The sequence below is a fragment of the Tasmannia lanceolata genome, unplaced genomic scaffold (genome assembly GCF_043159265.1).
Source record: "Tasmannia lanceolata isolate RefF3 unplaced genomic scaffold, GAP_Taslan_0.1 ptg000008l, whole genome shotgun sequence".
Classification (NCBI taxonomy): Eukaryota; Viridiplantae; Streptophyta; class Magnoliopsida; order Canellales; family Winteraceae; genus Tasmannia; species Tasmannia lanceolata.
The window spans coordinates 18810966-18835707 of record NW_027518685.1 but is presented as its reverse complement, the minus strand read 5'-3'; the positions used below and the strand labels follow the sequence as shown (position 1 = coordinate 18835707).

At 38.2% G+C, this 24742-nt stretch overlaps 1 protein-coding gene across 2 annotated transcripts; it reads right to left on the bottom strand.

Annotated features, from left to right (window-relative positions):
• PEX6 (peroxin 6) lies at positions 1–24742 on the bottom strand. Of its 2 annotated transcripts, XM_077388348.1 has the most exons (17): positions 24271–24735; positions 20081–20719; positions 19735–19978; positions 19358–19499; positions 12185–12371; positions 11892–12083; positions 11484–11774; positions 11180–11251; positions 10405–10491; positions 9729–9851; positions 8911–9021; positions 8743–8781; positions 8473–8594; positions 8240–8384; positions 3161–3238; positions 1211–1296; positions 1–328 (listed from the first exon to the last, which is right to left on the bottom strand). In XM_077388348.1, the coding sequence occupies exons 1-17, from the start codon at positions 24550–24552 to the stop codon at positions 325–327; spliced, it is 2844 nt and encodes a 947-aa protein (XP_077244463.1). In that variant the 5' UTR covers positions 24553–24735; the 3' UTR covers positions 1–324. The 2 variants fall into 2 exon arrangements, 1 of the variants encoding a protein (XP_077244463.1); XR_013253034.1 differs by lacking the exons at positions 1–328; positions 1211–1296; positions 3161–3238; positions 8240–8384 and having other exon boundaries at positions 8496–8594; positions 8911–9016; positions 24271–24742.

Genomic DNA, 24742 nt, shown 5'->3' with positions numbered 1-24742 from the left:
TCAAGTATAAATGATTAAATAACACCAACTCTAACAGTTTAAGCTTTTGGAGTAATTGGTTATATCACACAAAATATTAATCATGATGCTATAGAATTATTCGCCAAAAGTAAAATCATCAGGAATAGCTTACCTCCTTTATTGCCGATCGAAATAGGGTGCTAATGTTGCTGAGCATCGACATCAATAATAAAAAATAATTATGCCATAACGTAGCATACAAGGGCAGCTTGGCTTGAAGACAGGAGAGTTAGAACGGCAGGGATCGCCGAAGCCTACTTTCTATCTCGTGTTGGCTCACCATATGCATGAGCCAGAACTCAGTCATCTGCACAATACAGAACCATTAAAAAACTAGAATAGATTACTGTCACAAATATCTCTGATATTTTCAAAATATCGTGTTTTTATAGCGTCAATTTGATAAAAGGACGATCCTGAAATGATCTCGAGATTTTAAAAATATAGCAATATTTTCATTTTTTTTACCATAAAATATTGCAATAATATCCCTGACATTAAAAAAATATTTTATTTTGGGAAATGATTTCAGCGCTCCAATGTTTTGATAAACATGCGCTCACTTGTTTGTCGTGTAGTATTTAAAGGGCTTTAAGAGCTTTTTGAGAACCGTAATATCCTTTTGACATCCCTTAAAATACTACACGACAAACAAGTGGAGCGCATGTTTATCAAAACACTTGAGCGCAGAAATCATTTCCCTTTATTTTATATATTTTTATATTTTAAAATAATTTTATTTTTATCATTTCTTTCCCAATATAAACCCGAAAAAAAATAAAAATATATATACCGAGATTTTCCCTTGCCGAGAAATTTCTGAGAATGATATTTGATATTTGTGACATAGGAATAGAATGGCAATGACATTACCTAGCATGAAAAATAGTCCTATGTAGATAATCAATTTAGTGAGCAAGTGTGTGCACGTGTAGTGCCATTCAGACATCAATAGAGTAACCAAAATAACGAGCACAAAAAATAAAAAGGCAATGGCATAGCGCCACAAGAAAGTTCACATTCATTGATAACTGTTCGTAAAATGGAGGATTGGTTTCAGAACCTTGTGGAGTATCTGAGGCGCAATAAAAAATCATGCTAGGAACCCTCTGAGTCACTTTAAAAAGAAAAATATGGAAGCATTTCATGAATATCCAATTATGATAGATATGGTTCTATACAAACTCACCTCGAAGCTCCTTCAAATTGATCTCGCAACATCTCGTACTTCCTCAGTTCAGCCATCGATAGAGATGGCGATAATTCTCCCAATACCTGTCAAGCAGCTAAATGCATTAACAAAACATTCAAGACATAAACAATAGGCCCCTTCATTTCTTTAATATTCAAATGCTTTCCCACCAAGGGAAGTTAGTTTTACAGCCACAACGGCAACTGACATAGGAATAGGTATGAATATCAATTTTTGTTTTCTTCTTTTATTTCATAATAAATAAAGAATTTCACTAGAAAAAGAAAATTTCAGACAGGGAAGAGATTGCCACACATACAAAAAATATGCGAGAAAGAAATATCAGCCCCTCTACCTAAATCTAAGATCCCGCTGCTGACAAAAAAACATAAATCTAAGATCCAGCCCACGATGTGAAAAAACCTCTACTACACCAAGCTATGACATATGGCCCACAACTTTCCAAAAGCACTCAAAAGAATATGTGAAGGCCACAAAAAAAAAAGAGTGCTCAACTTGGCCTCATTAGAACCCTCGATACCAGACATACCAAACAGGCCTTCAGATCTTCGCTATGCCAACACTCATACGGGACTGGGTTTTGCAGAGTCCTATCAATCAAAGCTGAGCTTGATGACACATGTGTTAGGTCCCATCTAATGGTAAGACTAAAGTTACAATGATACTTGCGACAGTGGGAAGTGAGTGCGGGAAGTGAAAGAGGGAAGTCGGGTGTTTAGAAAAGAGAAAATGCGGGGAAGCGAAAACTTCTAAAGGAAGTAAAGAGAAGATGTGTGGGAAGCATAATTAAAAGTCAACATGAAGTATATAGGAAGCCATATTGGAAGCAAATAAGTACATTGATAGAGTAGGATTGAAATAGGAATACGGAGGAAGGGTTAATATAGGTAAAGATTACTGAGCAAGGGGGAAAAAACTTCGCAACTATATAGAATTACAAGTTTTAGGAATTTTATAGTTTCGCATGTGCTATATAGATGTATATTTAATATAAAGATTTTAGAAAAAGATAAGACATAGTTTTCATTTTTTTTTAAATGATTACTTTCTTAATTACGCTCCTTCAATATTATCAAAGGAAAAACATTCTTTTAGGAAGAAATAATCACCTAAATAGGAAGAATACTAAAAAACATCCGAAGCTCTCAACTTGAAAAAGCAGTCCACCCTAAACCATGTTGACTCGGGATGAGTTTCGGCCCAATTCGATGAGTTTTGAAACACTGGTTTGGCTATTGTCATATAAAGAATGGAAAAGCATTGGAATGAAAAATTTTAAACCTTAATCATTCCCTCCTTTTTTGGAATAGGAGTGCTAGTAGGACACCAAGGAAGATGCCAGGGCTGGGTAAAGCACTCCTTGGCACCACATGCACTATCAGCAGTCTGACAGAACACATGGCCGTGCAGGGAGGAGTTGTCCCAGCCCAAATGCCCTTCATGTGCATCTTTCTATAATTTTCCTTCAGAATTAGGATGACAGAATTGGTATTTGGTTCCTTAGTATAGTGGTCTCTATTTGAAAATTCCCCAAAAGTCCTTCTTTATTAAAGAAAAGTTCCTTATTGTCTTCATAAAAATCCACAGAAAGTTATTGAGGCTAAACACTTTATCCTTCTAAATAAGAAGACCACTTCACTGATCTCAACTTCCTCAAAACATTTCAAACTAGAAACTTTTACATGCAAGAAAGACATGAATTAAAATCATTTGTTCCAAGATTCCTTTTTCTTCAACCAAAACTCTTTTTCTACTCCTTGATTCTCTTCTTGATTTCTTTAATTTTCCACATAAACATAAAACGTTGCCAGCCCTCTACCCAAATTTCCCCACAAGAACATTATGGTAAGAAAGAGAATTTCCTTATCATTGAGAGAGACAGAGAGAGTTAGAATAAAAACTTCCTTAAAAGCCAATAAATCATACCTTCATAAAATCATCAATTGTCACAACAACTGAAGGCTGTTCGTCGTGAGATGAAGAATCTGAATGCTGGCATGAAACCTGCAAAAATAGCTGCAGTATTGGAATAACACAATGCAATTGTTCAAGATATACAATGATAAACGATTCACCATGATACTAGAATTATAAGCAGCATACACACACTATCAATGTAAGTGAATATGGTATTAATATACTTTAAAAGTAAAAAAAAAACATACTAGGTAAAATTATTTGTTGATGGGGATCATCCTTGGGCCCATATTCTAATTTTTATGTGTGTTTTGGTGTTTTGAAGTCCTTTAAGTTATAGGAGGGGTATGCCGATCTATTCCCGTCAAAATCACTTATGTTCTTTGAGTGATGACTGCTTTAATAGGGCCCGCATATGTATTACGAAAACTTAAAGTCATAGTCATTTGAGGGCACCATTAGGGTATTTTAGTCCAAAGTCTTGAGCTTCTGTGTCGGGTTTTAGAACATTTTAGTTCTCTTTTTTTCTTATATATATATGTAGCCTCATGGCACTTTTCAAAAAGGCTATGGAATGGAATGAATAAAGATTTGAAGTCTCTCTCTCTCTCTCTCTCTCTCTCTCTCTCTCTCTCTCTCTTCTGTGGATGTAATGCCTTTTGAAGTGTGATGCTTCATATTAGGTTAGTTCTCTATCCGTAAGCTCATCTTTCTCTCTTTCTTTATCTTCTCCTTCTCTTTTCTCCCACCACTTTTCTCATCCTTCCTGGTTGGGTTTATAAACCTCTTATCCTTGATCTTGATCTCTCGTCTTGATCTCATTCTCTTTTCTTGATCTTGATTCCCTATTTCCTTTCTCTCTCTTTCTCTTGGCTGTCATGGTTTCACATCATTTTGGTATCAAAGCTCAGTGATTAGGTACCTTATAGGGTTCATTCATTTTCAGCTCCCCAAGTATTCCATAAAACTCCAGTTTGAGTCACCCTTTAATTAAATGCATTAGGTAAGTTCATCTAGCGCCCAACGCCCTTCAGCTGTTTGATAAAATTCCCGATAGATCCTAGGATCACATCAGTTTGGTATCAAAGCCTAGGTTCGAATGGCTACATGGGATAGCATGAATATGACGAGAAGATCCCAACTCATGGATCCGAGGATTAGAGAAATACCAAGATTTTAGAGTTAGTGAACAAGGATGTCTTGATTGGGTATAAGCGCTAGAGAAATAATTATGGCAGCATAATCCTAGAGATGACCAAATTATTTATATTAACATCAAATTATTTATATTAACAGGACAACTTTGCCTTGGAGTGGTGGCTGACATTGAAGAAGAAACGATGCATAATGGGAAAACTAGTTGTTATTTGTTGGTGACATGAGAGATCTATTTTTGGGAAAAGTTTGCTATGAAAACTTTTTAGGAATGCAAAATACTACGAGCTCGAATGATTTGAAAGAAATCCAAAGCTCTTGCGATAAAATTATCTGCTTTCTTGAAGTTCCAGAAAATTTGGCGAATGTACATGGCCAAGCAAGTGTATAAGAGGCAAGTTACTTTAGCCATCCAGATCCAGGCTTGTGTGCAAGGATTGATAGCGTAGGAAGCACTCAGTATCAAGTGACGAACATATTATTTAAGGATTCAAAAAGTGATAGTCATCCTTCAGAGTTGGTTCCATCAAAAGTTACCTCGAGGGCAACAACCGTCATCCAACAAACTTGGAGGAGGAAAGTCATTCGGCTTAATCAACAACAGCTTCATATCACTCCAACAAAGTCATGGATCGTAGTATTTGGATCCCTCCCGGACAATTACTAACTTCATCGGTTCTGCACGAGCATCTACAAATCTAAGGAACTAGAAGAATAGGAATTTTTTCTTCCTAAATTGTCACAATACAAGTACAACGAATGTGGACTTTGGGATCACATTACTTCAATCTTACAACACAACCGGGCAAAACTTCTTATGCGTTGGAAATACCTAGTCCGGTGGAAGGGCAAACCATTTGCGGATTGTACAAGGAACAAAGTCGACAAACTCTCATTGGTCATTTCAGTAATTATATTCGACGGGGTCGAATCTTTTCAAGAGGGTGAGTAGGATGGGGACCATCCCTGTTTTTCTTGAATGGTATGATGGGGACCATCCTTCGGCACATATTCTAATTTTTACGTGTTTTTAAGTCCTTTAAGTTATAGGAGGGGTATGACGGTCTTTTCCCACCAAAATCACTTATGTTCTTTGAGTTATGACTGTTTTAAATATGGCACACATATGTATTACGAAAATTTTAAGTCATAAAGTCATTAGAGGGTATTTTAGTCCAAAGACTTAGTTTTTCGTTTAGGGTTTTAGAACTTTCTAGTTCTCTTTATTTTCTTATTATATATGTAGCGTCATGTTTAAGTCATAAAGTCATTAGATGGTATTTTAGTTCAACGACTTAGTTTTTTGTTAAGGGTTTAGAACTTTCTAGTTCTGTTTATTTTCTTATCATACATGTAGCGTCCTGGCATTTTTCAAAAAGGCTATGGAATGGAATTAATAAAGATTTGAAGTCTCTCTCTCTCTCTCTCTCTCTCTCTCTCTCTCTCTCTCTCTCTCTCTCTCTCTTGTTGGGATGTAAACTGTCACGTTTCTCACCCTTCTCAGCCGGGTTTATAAACCGCTCTCCTTTCTATCTCTATATTTCCTTGATCTTGATCACTCTCTCTCTCTCTCTCTCTCTCTCTCTCTCTCTCTCTCTCTCTCTCTCGGCTGTCATGGATTCAAATCATTTTAGTATCAAAGCTCGGTGCTTAGGTCCCTTATGAATAGTGCCCTTCCGGTGTTCGGTAAAATTCCCGATCGAGCCTAGCATCACATCAATAGATCCATCAAGAAGATAATTCTATATTAGAGCCATGGTTTTAAATCCACTGAAACCGACACGAAACGATCGAAATGTTTATGTTTCCATCCCCACCGAAACCTTCACGAAACAATCGAAATGTTTCCGTTTCCATCCCCATTGAAACGGAAACCGAAACTACCGAAAATGCATAAACCAAAATCGTAAGTTTAATAGTGATATACTATATTAGTATGTATCATATAATTATATTTATATGAATTGTATGCAAAATGCGGCGTATGTATTATGTAAAAATATTTATATGAATTACAAGAGAAATTTGGAAAGTACTAAATTGTTAGACATGCGCGACAATGAAATATCATTTGGTGTTCAATGTTTTATTTTACATTGCTCTTAAGCATTTTTTTTGGTGTTCGATGTTTTTAAGTGATTATGGATTATTGTTATGCTTATAAGATGGTTTCTAAGTGTGTATTGGTACTCATTCTAGTATTTCTTTCATCTTTAAATTCTATCATTTTCATTATATTTCCATATGTTTCCTTAATTTTACACGATTTCTACCAAAATTTTCAACTGAAATTGAAACATTTCCGTTTCCGTATCGATGAAACAGAAACAGAAACTGAAATTTAAAACCTTGAATGAGACTCCGGTACTCCTTTTGCTTTGATTTGGCATCTATGGAAAGAAAGGAACAACCGCATTTTTTAAGATAAATAGAGAAACTTTGGGAGGTTTGCAACGAAAGTTAGGATTGATATTGTCTCATACGGCTAACATACACATTATACCATGTCTTTTGTGTGTGTGGGGGGGAGGGGGTTATAATTCTATGAAATTGAACACGGTTGATAATGAGAAATAAGGAATTGAGAGGCTTATAACGGAAATTAGGATTGATATTCTCTCATACGGCTAACATATTATCACATTATATCATGTCTTTCTTTTTTTCCTTTTTTTTTTTTTTTTTCGGGGGGGGGGGGGGGGGGGGGGCGGGGGGGGGGGGGGGTGATTCTATGAAATTGAGCACGGTTGCTAATGAGAAATTGGGAGGCTTATAACAGAAATTAGGATTGATATTCTCTTATAGGGCTAACATATTATCACATTATACCATGGGGGAGATTCTATGAAACTGGAGCACGGTTGCTAATGAAAAAGGGATGACGACCACCTGAGGTGGCATCCACTCCCATTTGGGTGAGTGAAGTTTAATTTTGATGGTAGTTCTAAAGTACGATATGCTGCTACCCCTATCTGTTACTGGGTAGTTGAGTTTGAGCTAGTCAGGGCAAGCGGGTATTGGCAGACTCTTTCGTAATAGTAGTGGTCGCATTATCTTCTTCACATGACCGATTGGGGTGTATGACTCTAACGAGGTGGAAGCGAGAGCCCTCCTGTGGGGCATGAGATGGCATAACTTTTCGATGGCGGGGCCCCTAATTGCTGAAGGGGATTCGGCAATCATGTTGCTGTGGCTTCCAAAAAGTCTCCTGGCCCCAGGAAGTCGGCCGATATCATATCAGAAATCCTAGATCTATCATCGATTACTCGGTCAGAATTCATTCACATGAAGTGGTCTGCAAATTAATGAGCCGACATGCTTGCAAAAAAATGGGGTAGATAAGGAGGATTGTGTGCACTGGTGGGGCTGCAAGGTAGGCGTTTTTCGCTGCAGGGGTCGCGATATAATCTTAGTGGGGGATGACTCGTCCCCTTTCATTGTATAATGGTTTCCTTATCAATAAACAGTCACTTTTTAAAAAGAACAGGGCATAGATTACCCCTAGATAGATATCCCGACATGCGCCCCCCCCCCCCCCCCCCCCCCCCGCCCCCCAGCAATGGAGTCCACCAAGACATGCCTCTTTACGAATATGGAGAAAAAGAAATATTGGAATTTCTCAACTATCAATGACATGTGTTGTATTTATAAGACACTGCATGAAAATATTCATGTAAGTGATTTTTGTTTGATGATTAAGGTGGGCCTGAAACCATGATGTCAAATTCAAACCCTCGCAAAACTTGAGACCTGAACATTATGGATGATATTCAACCCGTGTCTATATCATTTGAATGTTTTCATAAGCCAGGTGTCATCAATCAAACTGCATAAGATTATGGAGTACTCCAAGAGATTAAGGCCATGTTCGTTTAAGATTATGAGATTGTAGAAATTGTAGAATATTCAGTTGAATAAAATAAAGATAATGACCTGGCGTTTTGCAGCATGAAACCAAGCATCCGCACATAACGCATACATGTCTGCACCGGTGAAGTTTGGGGGACATTTCTTAGCTATTGAAAACAGAGTTACATTTTCATGCAGTTTGAATTTTCGAGTAAGTGCAGCAAGAACCCTGCAAAAAAGGAGGAAATATTAAGAAAAACTGTAACATTAAAATCTTGATCAAATGGATTGACGTGCAATACCAAAGTAGAACTAACCGCTCCCTATAAGATGGATCAGAGTTTACTCCAACATATAATAGCTTGTCAAATCGACCGGGGCGCAGAAGAGCTGTATCAATAAGATCTGGCCTGTTGCTTGCTCCTATAATGAACAAATCCTGAAGAATGCAGAAAACATTGGGCATAATTAGATTAGAAAAGTAAAATACCAATGAACATGATACCAGAGGTTGCCGCCATCCTAAAAATAAACAAGCTAAAGGAGATACAAATAGGATAAAAAACCATCAAAGCATAAAGAAAAACCTGAGTCGAATCGTTCAAGCCATCAATCTCTGCAAGCATCTAGAAAAATGGATCGCAAACGCCAATCAAATTACAGATGACAGCAGATTATAATACTAAAGTAGGAATGACAAGGAAGGTTTAGAGTGAGCATTGCAACATATTTTTCAAAAGCAAAAGCATTCTCACCTGAGAAACCACTCTGTCCATAACACCCCCCGAGTCTCCGGAGGCTCCCCGAGCAGGAGCAAGAGAATCCAGCTCATCAAAGAAAATAACACATGGCCGTGCTGATCTGGCCTACAGAAAATGAAAGATATGGTATCACAATTCTGTGGATGCAAAACCCGATTTCAACACCAAAGCAGTTCTCTTCCTATATATATATATATATATATATATATATATATATATATATATATATATATATATATATATATATATATATATATAGAGAGAGAGAGAGAGAGAGAGAGAGAGAGAGAGAGAGAGAACATTTTCTACACACTTGTGTAGGTAAGTTACCTACACACTACCTTAAAATACAGTGGGGGCCCACATTGTTTGGGTGATCCAAACAATTCATTTGAATGGTCCTCACATAGATAGGGTGTCCACAAAAAATCAGATCCATAGGATCATCCCAACCCTACGATTTGTGGAGGTAAAATGGACGTGTATAAAAACCTTCACAAATTAGTCCATTTTTTGCCTCCATAGTTTGAATGGTTAGGATGATCCTATGGATCTGATTTTTTGTGGACACCCTATCTATGTGAGGACCATTCAAATGAATTGTTTGGATCACCCAAACAATGCGGGCCCCCACTGTATTTTAAGGTAGTGTGTAGGTAACTTACCTACACAAGTGTGTAGGAAATGTTCTCTCTCTCTCTCTCTCTCTCTCTCTCTCTCTCTCTCTCTCTCTCTCTCTCTCTCTCTCTCTGTATATATATATATATATATATATATATATATTGAAAATGTCCCTTTGCAAGATAATATACCTTCTCGAAAATGTCTCGAACATTCTTTTCTGATTCACCTATATACATATTGATCAACTCTGGTCCCTTTACACTGAGGAAATTTAACGAACATTCGGTTGCAACAGCCTTTGCCAATAATGTCTGAAGATTGACAACAAGAACATAAATTGGGTAACGGAGGGTATAATTTTGTTGAAATATAATAAGAGCATGCTGGGCAGGCAGGATACTCGGAGCTACGAGCTATGTTGCATAGGTACATGTACGAGTGTAGGATCCTAATACGGGTACAAAGTGCCACACTCAGCCACCCACAAAAAATGACCCATAAATTTGGCAGTATATTTTATTCAATTTAAAGATATAATACCTTCATATAATAATAAAGTTCTAATAGATTGCAGAATGAGAAATTTGTGTTATATATATTTAACGATTTATTTTAGATGTAAAAGATTTTGATTCAGATGTGAAGAACTGCAAACCCATATAAAATGTAACTTTATTTGCAATTCACACAGTAGAAGGAAAAAAATGAAATCAAGGAACGTCACACCCGATTTGGACTTTCGGAATATGAAAATGTCCGACCCGAGTACTTGGCCCATTTAGGAAAAAGAATCTATGTGGTATAGACAACCAGGAACAGTCCAGCTCTTTTGAGTTTCTATCATACATCTGTGGCTGAATTTACCTTCCCAGTCCCAGGAGGACCATATAGAAGAACACCCGAGCGCTTACGCAACCCAGACGAAAATAAATCTTTATGCAGGAGAGGTAGCTGCAGACATCATTCAATCAATAGATATCAGACACCAGGAGTAACTTTATCAGAACTAATTCATAGTTTAGACTTTGAGTGTCAGGTTTTAACCAGAACGATACATGGAACATAACACTAAGACAGATAACTGAAATCAAATATAGAAGCCTCAGCAACTATTAACATATAGTCTCAAGCCATGGAAATATGCATAATATCCATCACAAAGGAAAGGCAAGTGTTTCCAGTGCTATAGATTTACTACAGACACTTGTAAGAAATACTTCGAGTCTACAATATTACAACAGAAAGTTTTCAAAGATGCTTCAACAGCACAACAGCTGCTGTAAATGTTGTAAAAAATAGTAATATAATAGTCATTCAACTCTAACTGTTTTGCTAAAACCTATAGCAAAAAAGGTACTCCTACTCTACTCTGTCTCTGTTCATAATAAATGTAAAAAAATAACCCAAAACCTATAGCAAAGAAGGTACTCGTATTCTGTCTTCATGAAAAATGAAAAAAAATAACTTTGAGAAATGACCCCTTTACAACCAAATAGGGAAATATGAAAATATCCAAAAGTAGATATCCAGGTCTCCAAGTCAAAAGGCATATACTTAATATATCACTACATTCAATGAGGCAAACACAGATCCAAATGATCATCACTTATGCAAAGATCCAAGCTAAAGATAGAAATACCTGAACAGTGTCCAGAATCGACTTCTTCACATCCTCAAGCCCACCAACATCTTCCCATTTCACATTAGGCACCTAAGGCATAGCATTTCCAAACTCAAACATCCCCTCTACATACAGCAAGGAATTTTCTGCATGGCGAACTAATACTCTCCATTCATATGCAATTTAAAACTTCTACAAAGGGTTAAAATGAAAAATTAACCTGCAACTCATCCCATATTAAATGGTGACATTTGAGATTGCAACAACTAGAATATTAAGAAATGGAGCTAAATTTTTACCAAATTTGATTCAACTATCTTACTTTTGGAGTACCCAGTGCAGAAGCATTCCTTTTCTTTGACCGCTCTAAAGCTTTAACCAAGTCTTCTTTTCTCAAATTCTGAGCTACATATTCACGGGAGTTACGATCCTCCGAAGGCTTAAATGTAACAGCACGGTTCTGATTGGAGTCTCTGGAGTCGACTTGATCACGTTCATTACTGAGTGGAGGCAAAAAATTTGCCCCAGTATCAGCAATTAATGCATGTATATCCCTAGGCATAAACCCAGATGTCTGTCCCACTATTTCCTTTAGAATCACCTCAATATCTATCTGCAAGATACAATTATATGACCCATTAAAGTTATCGGCAAGAGCAGAAGAAACATGTATCATTACCAAGACAAAGATAATCAATGAAACTTGTGAGAATACATTCCATTCACTTACATGAGTAGCGACTTTTAAAACTTTTTGCAGTGACTGGGACAGCATTTCAAACCTCTGGGCTTCATTTAAAGGGCCCATACTTATTTCATGGCTAAAGCAACGTCGGATAGATGGTGGGAGACCTTCAGAACTGTCGGCAGCAGCAACTAGCAGTATCGGGTGCATGCTCATCCTTTCAGCCTTTACTACGTACTGAATTGGATGAATGTCAGAGTAAATATCACACCATCTTTAATAAGCCTAGAGACATATTTAAGCTGGAATAATGAAACAGGTCAGCAAATATATCTTACAAAACCACTATTTGCTTTTTCCCCAGGATAATAGCCATCTTCATCATCAGAAACTGGCTCAGTAAACTCCCTAATAACAGATGCAATTTCAGACATAATGCCCATTTGATCAAATGGTGAACCCTCATTAGATGATAAATTCCCGAACACATCAAAATGGCGGAGGAGAAGTATCGATGGTGAGTATCTGTTCCAAAATCAAACATCAACACAGAAATTAATAATACGACAAAAAAATATCATAGCATGAGGGCCCAAATGGATAAGTGTAAAACATAAACCCAATAGCACATTGGAATATTGGATGAAACATGAATGATCTCCCAACTTCCCCTAGTGACATATTAAAGAGCTGCATATAAGGGCGTGTAATGAAAATTAGTAAAGAAAATGTCAGAATCTGACAGCAAAAAAGTTATATGAATGATCATCAAGATCAATAAATTTTTATGTTGAATTATTGATCAGAAATTAGCAAGTATTGAGGCAGCGTTTCAAATGTAAAATTCTTTTTTTACTTAAATCTCAGCAACGACAGATGTGACTAACCTGCCACATCCATTAAGCCGCAGAAAAGAAACTTCTTTTGAATGGCGTAAAATTTATTAATGAATGCTTGCGAAAGAAACTTCTTTTTATTTACAACTAATGTAACAAAAACCTCCTAAAGGAGTATTCCTTCTAGTAGTGAAGTGAGGGCCCTCGAGTGAGGGACCGAACGAAAAGACTAAACCGATAGGGCGCCGTCCGGAGTAGGAAACAAATCCCTAAGCCCGATATGGTCCCGTACCGAACCGGAGTAAGCCAGTACGGGTTTCATTCTTTCTATTCAATAAATATCTCTTCCTGGAACTGGTAAATCAACTGTACTAACAATGCAGGCACACTTTGGCACAGTTCTGTAGATAAGAGATGTCTCATCCAGTTGAGCTGTCGCAATCAGTCTTTCTCTTCATGGTAGCAGTGCGAATAGGAGATCCAACATGACTGTATTAAGCCTTAAGCAATCAGGGTGAAGCTAGCTCATTGGCCGGCGGAGTACTCAAAATATCTCCCATGATATCCGGAGTACTCTCCCTATTTTGGGCTATCTCTGGTAGCAGCCTCGGCGGCCCAAAGTCACGCCAAACGGCGGCTATTTGAGTTGTTGTATTCCATTATGGTCTGTTAGGTCTCTTTGCTTAAGCTTCATTTGTTGATTTTAAGGCTCATCAGCTAAACCCGCCTAGAAAGAGGATGTTGAGCGAGATTGAAGCACGTCTGATGGTATAGTTATCAATCCTAAAAAATGAAGCAAGTTTGATAAGTCTTTCCCTAAACTAAGACCCAGAATCCAGGGTCACACATCGGTTGATTCCATTTAGGGATCAGAGGAACTAGCGATTGCAATGAAGGGGAAAGCTTTTGAGAAACGGATATGACTATCACAAGTCATTCGTTAATAACAGCGTTGTTGGTGTCCCCTTCTTTCTTTTCTGGGTGATTCATTAATAGCAAAATGATAAAAGCAAAATGAAAAAGAAAAAAAAAGAAACAAAGCAGAAAAATCCCAACCCTCAATGAGGAATGTGACCAAATGGTAAAATCGTCTCTCTGTCAAACACCCAGGCGAGTAAGTGAGCCCGCATCCAAATCACAAAAGCAAGACCTTCTAGCTGATCCATAATCTCCTCTATGACATCCATGAATCTCTATGGGAAGTTGGTCCTATACCTTACCTGTTTGAGAAGATTGAGGGAGTCTCCCTCGTATCTGTTCTAGTTGTCACCCTCACCGAAACGAAATCTCAATAAATTCCTTCCATGTCATTATTTCTTTGTAATTTCGACCGAAATTCTCGAAATTCGACCGGAATGGCCAGGCCGACAAAAAAAAGAAGTAAAGATGTTATGATTTCATCGTATAACGCTAATTTTTTCTCAAAATAAAATAAAATAATAATCCGACCCTAATCTGCTGTAAATTAAAAAAACACTACAAATCAAAGAAACACACTTTTCCCGGTAACTCTATGTGGTATTGACATAGAGTTGGGGTCCTTGAAGGGGAGCTTGATCATTGTATTTTCTTAAACTTCATTACATTCTACTTCTATAGTGAGTTTACTGTTCAGACATGTGCAACAATGCATCTCACTAAGTGTTCAATTTGATTAAGCCATTATGGATGTCTTTCTTGCTTATGTGATGGTTTTTTTCTTGAATGAAGACAGATTGTATTAAAGAATAAAAAAAGGGGCGGGGGGTAGCCCCAAGACCGAGATGGTCAATACAGAAGTAAAAAAGGAGAAGAAAGAACTACAAAAGCATTTACATGACCCTCAAGGAGGGAAGAAGTCAAAACAATCACTTCGGGTCAGCAGGGCCTTCAAGCATCCCAAATACGCCGGGGTTGTAAATGACATAGCATTCTTGATAGAAAATGACGACTCCTCTAGAAAAACTAAGTTATTCAAGTGTTTTTTCCCAAAGATGTCCCGCTCCGACGGCCCGAATCTAGAGAAGCCCTATCAACACCGTCTCTAGCAAGACTATCGGCCTCTCTATTTGCCGACCTTTTAACACGATGAAAAGAAATAATAGAACCACCAATACGATTTGAGATCTCACCAAAATAATGCGCAAATTGCCATGTTGGTCGGGAAGGACCTTTAAGCCACCGAATCACATTAGAGAAATGCCTTCTACGACCACCTTGTCTAAGATTGATGAATCCAACTTCCTTAGACCTTGGAGTACCGTTCTCACCTCTGCCTCATTGGATCCAACAATCCTAATGAGGCCCGAGAACACCCACAAAGTCGATCGGCTACCATTCCAAAGGATTCCTCCAATCCCAGATGGCCCGGGTTCCCAAGACAGGAACCATCAAAATTAAGCTTGAAAAGGCTTACGGCAGGAGGGCTCCACTCTTGAGAGATGGTATCTCTAGGCTCACTACCCCAACAAACCTCTCTCCAACCGTGCCATAGGGCGTAAGCTGAAACGAACCTGAATTGGGGAAGAATTCACACCCAAGCAATTGTTAAAGCCAATATACTTATATTAGATAAGATAAAGATGGGGCTTTTAAGTATTATTTGTGCTTATGTGATGGTTTCTAAGTATGTATTTGTGCTTATTCTAGCATTTCCCCAAAGTTTCATCTTAAAATTTCATCATTAGCATAAATTTCCATGATTTTACAAGATTTCCACCGAAACCGAAATATTTCCGTTTTCGTGCCGACCGAAACTGAAACCAAAATTTAAAACCTTGATTGAGACAGATCAACAAATCTAATCCCTTTCAGAGAAGAATGAATCTCTCCTCGTTAGTCTTTCTCCCCAACATGGCCAAAAACACCTAGAGCACATCTCTAGTAGCATTCCTCAAAACCCCCCAATGATGGGCGGTCCAAGGTTGCCAATACTAAGCAGTCGACGTTCAGAATGAACCCCCCAGGAAGAGGTGGGTTCCATCTAGGATGAGGTCCCTCCACGCAAACATTGCTCAGCCTAATCTCCTCTCAAGACTGTGGAAAAAAGTCACTGAAATCCCACTAAACATAGAAAGGTTAGATGTCCATTGAACCACTAGATAGAAGATTTGTCTTTGAATATCACGCCTGCCTTTTGATACACCATTAAAAAGTTCTTCTGTTTCTTTAATTTCATACGAGCCTTAGAGTGGCAACAACGAATAAGTTCTACAGAATCCAACCTCTGGAAGACCAAGGGCTGTAACTCCATGACACAAAATTATCAGTGTAATATGACTAGGGTAACCCAATTGACTCCGAAGAGACCAACGTCAAAGTAACAGCGATCACACCTAAAATAGCAATGTACTAAGAGATGATCTATAGATGTTGCATCAACGAGACACAATGACCAATGGTTGGTAATGGTCTTACATCTATATCGAAGGTGGTTGACTGTCAGTATCTTGTCTAGACACGCAAACCAGCAAAACACATTAACTCCCAGTCAAGGATTGAAATCTCAGTTTCTGTTCCGGTGGAAAAAAAATTTGGTGAAAATCTAATAATTTCGGCCGAATTTTTTAAATTTCGGTTCGATTTTAAATTTCGGTATTTCGACCGAAATTTAAAACCATGCTTTCAGTGGGGCTCTAGCTCTTCAAGGACTCCTACCCAAAACATATTCGATTAGAGTGATTATATGACTAATAGAAATCACACTTTTTTCTATGGAGAGAGTTTCCTTTCCGCATGCTCAATTATTGGGTCCCAAAGGCTTTTTGTTGGCCTACCTATAAGGAGAGGAATTCCTAAGTATGTGTTGAAGATGGAAGCTATCTTGCAACCAAGATGTTGGCTCATTCATCCATCTCAGAGTTCTCCAATTGGACCCCATAACTATGGACTTGGCAAAGCTCACCCTTTGACCAGATATAGCTTCAAAGCATCTAATCATAGGTTTTAGATTTTTAACCTTTCAAATATCCGGGATGCTAAAAAGGAGTATTGTTTGCATATTGAAGGTGGGAAATTGCTATCATGGTTTTAAATTTTCCCAAAACGACCGAAATGTTTCCATTTCCATCCCCACAGAAATGAAATCTCAATGAATTCCTTCCATGTCATTATTTTCATCCGAAATTCCCAAAAGTCGACTGCAATTTCTAAAATTTGACCGAGATGGCCAGAACGGCAAAAATGAAAATATATTATGATTTACATCATATAAAGCTATTTACATCGTATTGACATAGAGTAGGGATCCTTGGAGGGGAGATTCGTCATTGTACTTTCTTATACTTCATTACATTGTATTTCTTTATTGACTTTACTGTTCCAAACATGTGCGACAATGTATGTCAACAGATATTCGATGTGATTAAGCCATTGTGAATGGCTTTCTTGCTTACATGATAGGTTTTATTTGTGCTTATTCTAGCATTTCCCAAAGTTGCATCTTAAAATTTCAACATTTGCATATGTTTCCATATGTTTATGTGATTTTACAAGATTTGCACCAAAAATGAAATGTTTCCGTGCCGACCAAAAATGAAATCGAAACGGAAATTTAAAAACTTTCTAGCAATATCCATCATTTTACCAAAAGCTTAAGCCATGCTAGTGAAAAGGAAAGGAGACAAAAGGGACTCCTTGACGAAGACCCTGAATAATTTATAAAAAAAAAACTTAGGGTAATCCATTTAGTAGCATCGAGCACAATGTCGGCGTTAGACAGTTCGACATCTTGTTTCTCTAGTTAGAACCGAGTCCCATTCTTCTCATAAGATACTCAAGACCAAGGTTGCCAGGGTGGGAATCGAAAGTGGGATTCGAGTCGGGATTCGAAAGCGGGAATTGAAGGCTCCAGGGATGGTTGGGAACAAGAATCGTGGGTTTGCCGGGGATTCGTCGGAGATTCGCCGGGAGTCGCTGGGGAGTTGGGATTCGCCAGGGATTGGTAAGGGACTCACCGGGGAATAGAGGGGAATCGCCCGGGAATCACGGTTCTAAAAATTGGGAATCGGGGTTCCCATAAAGTGGGAATTGGGGTTCGGACGAATCCGAACACCGATTCCCAATTTTCGGGGATTCGAAATGATTCCCGAATCGGATCCGCGTACTGGGGAATCGCGATTCCCCAATCCAGGGAACAAATCCTGCTTCCTTGCTCAAGACCAAGGTTTTAAATTTCAATTTTGGTCGACACATAAATAGAAATGTTTCCAATTCAGTGGAAATCCTGTATCATGGAAACGTATAGAAACATAAGCAAATGATAGAATTTGAAGATAAAACTTTAGGAAATGCTAGAATAAACACAAATACATGCATACAAACCACCGCATAAGAAAGACAACCATCCATAATACTACACTTAGAAATCTTCACCAATGACATGCGTTGTCGTGGGTTAGGGGTGCAACTCGGGTAGGGTTGGGTCCAACCCTAACCCAACCTAAGATAGCACTCCCTCAACCCTAACCCAACCCAACCCAACCCAACCCCAGCCTCGGGTTGAGGATGGTCAACCGTAACCCAACCCACCTCCAAATCGGGTTGGGTTGGGTCCAGGTTCGGGTTCAGTCAGGTTGGGTTGGGTTCAGATTCATCTAAGGCCAATCAGAAAAATACAAGAAAAAAACACAATCCTATGAAAATCATGATAAAATTAGAGGACGGGGAGGACGGGTTCGGGTTCGGGTCGGGTCAGGCTGCCAAGGCCTCAACCCTAACCCAACCCGAGAAAATGCCAACCCAACCCGAGCAAAATCGGGTTGAGCCTGTCAGGTTCGGGTTGAACCCAACCCAAGTTGCACCCCTATCGTGGGTCTTATAATTCAACACATACTACATATCACAAGTAATTCATATAAATATTTGTCCAAAACAAATACACCACATTTCACATTTAAATATAATAATATAAACTATACTGCATAGCATAGTACAAATACACTAACGATATTCTACCACTAATACCACTAATAAAATATACTGACATAGCAGCCACCTCAGATAAATTAAATGAACAAGACAAAATCTGCTGAAAAGTGAGACTGTGTGGCTGCTCTCACATGCAACTGCCCAGCCGTGAAATGCCTTCTGCAATGGTCCCTAGCAAATCCCTATGCTTGCTTGCATATTGGCTATCAGACATAGTATCAATAGATGGTCAACCTTGTCAGAAAGATGAAACTATAAAAGTTTTGGCTGATGTGAAAGAAGCGGATACTCCATTTTCTTTGTTTTTTCTTTTTAGTTAAGTTTACATCATAGATCTGGGAATCCATCTATATTCCATAAAGGAGCCGAATGAAACCAAAGTTCCATGTTCGGTTTTGAATAGAGATGTTAAAAATGATGAATCGATGTCCCACGACATAACATAATAGGTGACCCGACATTTGGAGAGAAGGGAGGTTTCTTTTCAATATTCCTTGGTCTCAAGGAAAGATTATCAATCATGATAAAGAAAATAGAACAAATAGAGAAAGCCAGCAGCTTTTGGAATCGAACCGATGATCATCGCATTACAAATGTTATGCTCTAATCTTTGAGCTAAGCGGGCTCATATAACAGAAATAGTGTGTAAATAGGAATTCGGGAAACTATCGGGATCTTAGCTATTAGGTATTAATAACTATTAATATTAATATGAATATAACATGTGCCTAGAATCAATATAAAATGTTCAAGAATATTGAAGAATACCGACTAGCTGTGCTGAAGGCATGTGCAAGTGCAACTGAAGCCTTTCTTTCCGTGGATGACATTAGATCATGACAGCTATATTCAACCACATGCAGACCAAGCCGACGAGCAACATATTTAACAACACTCCGTTTCCCACAACCTGTAAGAATTGGGGCAATCATTTCCATAAGCAATTCCTACACCATCTCAAGCTCACAAAACATTCTAGAACTGTAAAAAGCTTAAATGTGTGTGTGTATATATATATCACCAAACAAGGAAAATTGGATGTCATTGAATAAAAGAACACATTGCAGAATTTAACAAACAGCCAATGATCCTGCCATTAAGAAAAGCTATGCATCTATCGAAACTGAAAGTATGAGTGAATTCACCTGCCCGGCCATATAATAGAACAGAAACCCTAAATTTTGAAGAAAGTGCTGATGGACAGAGGGACGGTGTAAGAATGGTTGCCAGAATCTTCACTACATCCCTTTGTAAAGGCACAAAATCTTTGGAATCACCAATAAATAAATCAGGTGGGACAGCAGAAGCCACACTCCCGCCAAGCACAAGTGCGGTTTCATTACAATTGACACGAAGAATAGGTTCGTTTAATGGCTCCATTGCCATGACCTGATAATAAAACATCCTTCTAATAAGAACTTCTATCACATAACACATTCCCTTAATTCCATGTTATCGAAGAAAACGGGGAAAGACAACATATAAATAAACCTTGAAGTGTATAACATCAGTGGATTTTTCACAGGCCTTCTTGCTGCAAGAAATGCACATGTCTGAATTGCAATTCCAATGTATGTGAATGCAGAAGGTATCACCTCTTGCAACATAACGACTAATTTTGAAGTAATTATGCAAAGCCAAATCAATCATCTCTTGACGATCTTCGGCTTCAATCAATGAACCACCCCTGAGTGTTTCAAGCATACCACATTCTGGTATCTTCACAAATGAAACCCTCAAGTGTGAGGCAAATCTTGGCAAATGAGACCAAGGGAGAAGTTCAACCTGGACCGCAGATTCACTAATACGCTTCTCATCTTTCTCATGCTCTTTGACTTCAAACAAGCACATCAAAGAATCTTTCCCCTCGTGCACAAGAATTTTCAGGCATGATATGTGCAACCCAAGATTATACGCTAAAAAGGGAGATAGATATGCAGCTTCTTGATCCAAAGTCAGATGGCCCTCCAGAGGGAAAGTACAAGAGGGTAGAACAGCCATCACCAATGGAGAACAAGAAAAAGGTAGCTTGATCTGATTCGTGCATTTTCGAAGCGCCGCATTTGGAGGGTCTAAAACAACAACCTGACCAATTCTCCCTACATTGGTCTCAACATTCTTGACAAGCACCTATAAAGAAAGGGGAAAAAATAAAATTTTCAGCTCATTGTCGCAGAATTCTAAAGACCATGACGAATAAGCACAACGAAAAATAACTTAAAACCCTACACATGAACCTTGATTTCTAGAACAACAAAAACAAGAACAATAAAATTAATAGATATATAATAAATAAGGTTGATAAATTTCAACATCCCCCAAGCATGTACGTCGCTTTGCCAATGAGGTGGCGGATCATCTTGCTAAATCTGGAGTCCCCATGGAATCCTTAGCGCTCTACGATTTTCTTCCCCTTTGATTGGCTTTATCGTTGTTTTTTATTTGCCTTTTTGTTTTTCTCTGTCTTCGCTCATCATTGTACTGACGATCTTGGTCTTCTTTGCTTCTTAATAATATTGGCTACCATTTTCGAAAAAAAAAAAAAAATCAACATCCCCCAAGCAATCATTTATGGGAAAGGTGATTGTCTTCCGAAATTTGTATCTGCCTATGATTTAAGGGAAAGGTGGAAGGATATTTGTAGCAGTGTTGAGTTCAAACAAAAAGTAGCAGTAGATTGGTCTCCCCCTGCTCCTGGTTTCTTGAAACTAAACTTTGATGGCTCTAGTTTGAGAAATCCAAGGCGAGTTAGTGTTAGGGGTGTCTTGCGAAATGATAGTGGGGAGGTGCTTTGGGCCTTTGCGGGTCCCATAGGGTGTAGGACTCAACTGAAGCAGAGGAGCGTGCAGTTTATCGGGGGTTGAAGTTGATGGTAAGAGATGGATGAATAATGCAGTCATAAAAGGTGATTCCTTAAATGTCATTCATTGGCTTAAGGGGTTTCAAAAGCATCATTGGAGATTTGATAGATGGTTTGATGAGATGTCAGATTGGGTGCGATCTTCCAGTACGAATATGAACCGTGAAAGCGTGGCCTATCGATCCTTTAGACCTTCGGAATTTGAAGCTAGAGGTGTCAAAAAAGTTGCCACAGGGATAACTAGCTTGTGGCAGCCAAGCGTTCATAGCGACGTTGCTTTTTTATCCTTCAATGTCGGCTCTTCCTGCCATTGTGAAGCAGAATTCACCAAGTGTTGGATTGTTCACCCACCAATAGGGAACGTGAGCTGGGTTTAGACCGTCGTGAAACAGGTTAGTTTTACCCTACTTATGATCGTGTCGCGATAATAATTCAACCTATTACGAGAGGAATCGTTGATTCAACCTCTTTTGAATTTAAGCCTGTGCGGCGTTCGGCTAACAAGGTGGTGGATAGACTCGCTAGAGATGGAGTCTCCAGGGATTCTCTGGTCCCCTATGATGTGCTTCCGCCTTGAGTTTAGCTTTCTTTTGTAATCTTCTTCTATAGCTCTGTCCTCTTTGTATTTTGACTATCTCGGTCCTCTTTGCTTTTAATAAAGTTTGCTATTATTTTGAAAAAGAAAAAATCAACATCCCCCACCCCCACCCAAAAAGAACATCGTCAGTCATCAAACCACTAAAAAAGTGTCACTGGTAGACAAATGGGTGCATATATCACAAACACGAAGAAAGAAACTTGATAGACCATTAGAGAAAATGTATTCAAACGTTATCAAAATCGAATCTAGTTGTAAAACCGTAAGTGCATCCAAACAATGAATCATGAACTTGTCACATAAATGGTGACATCTTCTGTAAATTAATAAAAATGAAATTTTATTTAAATTTAAGAGAAAAATAAGAGGTTCACACTTCACAACTCGCAAAAGAAATTAAAAAAGATATGCAAAAAAATAAAAAATAAAAAATTGAAAGATTGAATCATTCCAAAAAAAAAAAGATATGCAAAAATTAAACTCATTCTAATGGAAATTTGACAAGTAATGAAAAAGAATTTATGAAGATTGAATCTGATTGTAAAATCTTAACCAGGAAGATCAAGTTATAAAATTGGTTCTCAAAGGTAAGATCGTTGAATGTATTACAAATATTAATAAAGATAAAAAAAAACTCAAAAGTATAAAAGAGAATAAAAATATTTCCAACTTAAAACACATTCTTAACATCCACAAGCAAGATATGAAAGTGATTAAGAAAATACATTATGTTTTGAAAATTGAATCCCACTATAGCTTTATGAGGGCATGATTAGAGATAATAAAAATAGGGATTTGCTAGGGATCATCGCAGAAGGCATTTCGCGGACTGGCTGTTGCATGAGAAAGCAGCCACATAGGCTCAGATTTTGTCTCATTCATTTAATTAATCTGAAGTGGCTGCTCTCTCATGCAACAGCCAGTCCGTGAAATGCCTTCTGCGATGGTCCCTAGCAAATCCCATAAAAATATGTGCTATAGATGTAATAAAATTTCAATTTTCATAAAAGTAAAAAAATGAAAATATTTGAACTGAAAAAAATAAGATTATTAACATTAAATACATTCGAAAAATCCACACTGAAGTTTACTCAGGTTAACACAATATCTGATATTTCTACGTAGTAACAATTGGACGATCAGAAACTCTTGGATACCTGTTTTACAAGAAGAAGATGATGATGATAAGGGGGGGCTGCGCTCAGCTGATTTAGGGGGTTTTCAGTTGAAAGAGATGATTTCCATGGGTTAATCAGGGTATAAACACCACAAGATATAAATGTTGAGTTGGAGATAACTCCAACTCAACAACCCAGATAAAGGAGAGCCTCTTGCTTTGCCGCCCAACAATGCTACATGACACAACAATTTAACTCCCTTTCCTATGGCCACTTCCTAACGTCTCTCACTTGGCCACGCTGGCCAATTAGATTCCTTTTGTGTTTCATTTATTCCCTGTAATATAATTCAATATGACAAAAAAGGTCTAAGATACTTCTGTATATTTTACTCATATCAGGTTTTCTGTTAGACATCATTCAAGTTGAAGTGTGAATCATTTTCCAGGGGCTTTAAATCAAATCATCAGTATCCAACCAAATGCATAGGAATTAACGAAAATTACACATACAACATCTTTACCAGAAATCCTCAAAATCTAAATAATCAAGATAAGAACTCAAACACCTGTGTTTGGATGCCCAAGAGCCATGATAGTTTAAGGGTTTTGCTTAGCATTTGGGTGCCACGTCAGTAAAATCTCTTGTTTGGTTGCCAATGTAGCATCAAAATCCCTGGAGACTACCAGACAAGTTCAATAGGTAATTATTACGTGTCTGGTGACGTGGCATCCATGTCCCCTCATACCTTCCAAGCCAAATTTCTCAAAAAAGGTGGGATTTGGCTCAGTTGATGGTTTTTCTCTTTCTCTCGTTCTCTCTCTTCCCTCTCTTCTCTGTCTATATTGGTAATGACACCCCGTCCCACTACTCTACGAGGTTGGCAACCGAACACTACTTATCACTATTCTACAAGGTAAATTCTAGGTAAATCAAGTGTTTGTCTCCTCCCTATTGACTACTAATACCACTAATCTACAAGGTAACTACTTGCAGGCAAAAATAGGCATTCCACCATTTAATGAGAGAGAGAGAGAGAGAGAGAGAGAGAGAGAGAGAGAGAGAAGCAAAAACATATATTCTAGCAAAATCGAAAAAACCCTACCAGAGAGCCAGAAGTTAGAGACAATCTTTTCAGGACGGACGCAGAAATCCCGACAAGAGCAGAATCGTCAAACGAAACGTCCTTCAAACCCTCAGCGCCGATCGGAGCTTCAGAACAACGAAGAATCCCTGCCTTCAGAGTCAGAGGCGTTGAGTTATTAGACTCGGATACCTGATTCGCTTCACCACCATCTTTATCTCTAGTTGTTTTCGCAGTGTTGAGCACAGAATCGACAAGTTTTTTCGTAGAGGAAAGGATCAGCGGCTTCCTTCTCCCCACCATAGCTGCAGAAATTTGATTCGAAACTGTGTTGATGGAATCCGAACATACCAGAGAAAAAAACTAGTGTTTGGGATTAGGATTTAATAAGGGCCGGAAGAAGAGGAAGCTAAACCTAGAAATCTAGAAAGGTCTGATAGATATGAAAACCCCCTAAAGTTTCTGTTAGAAAGGTGGGCCCCTTCTCCTGTGT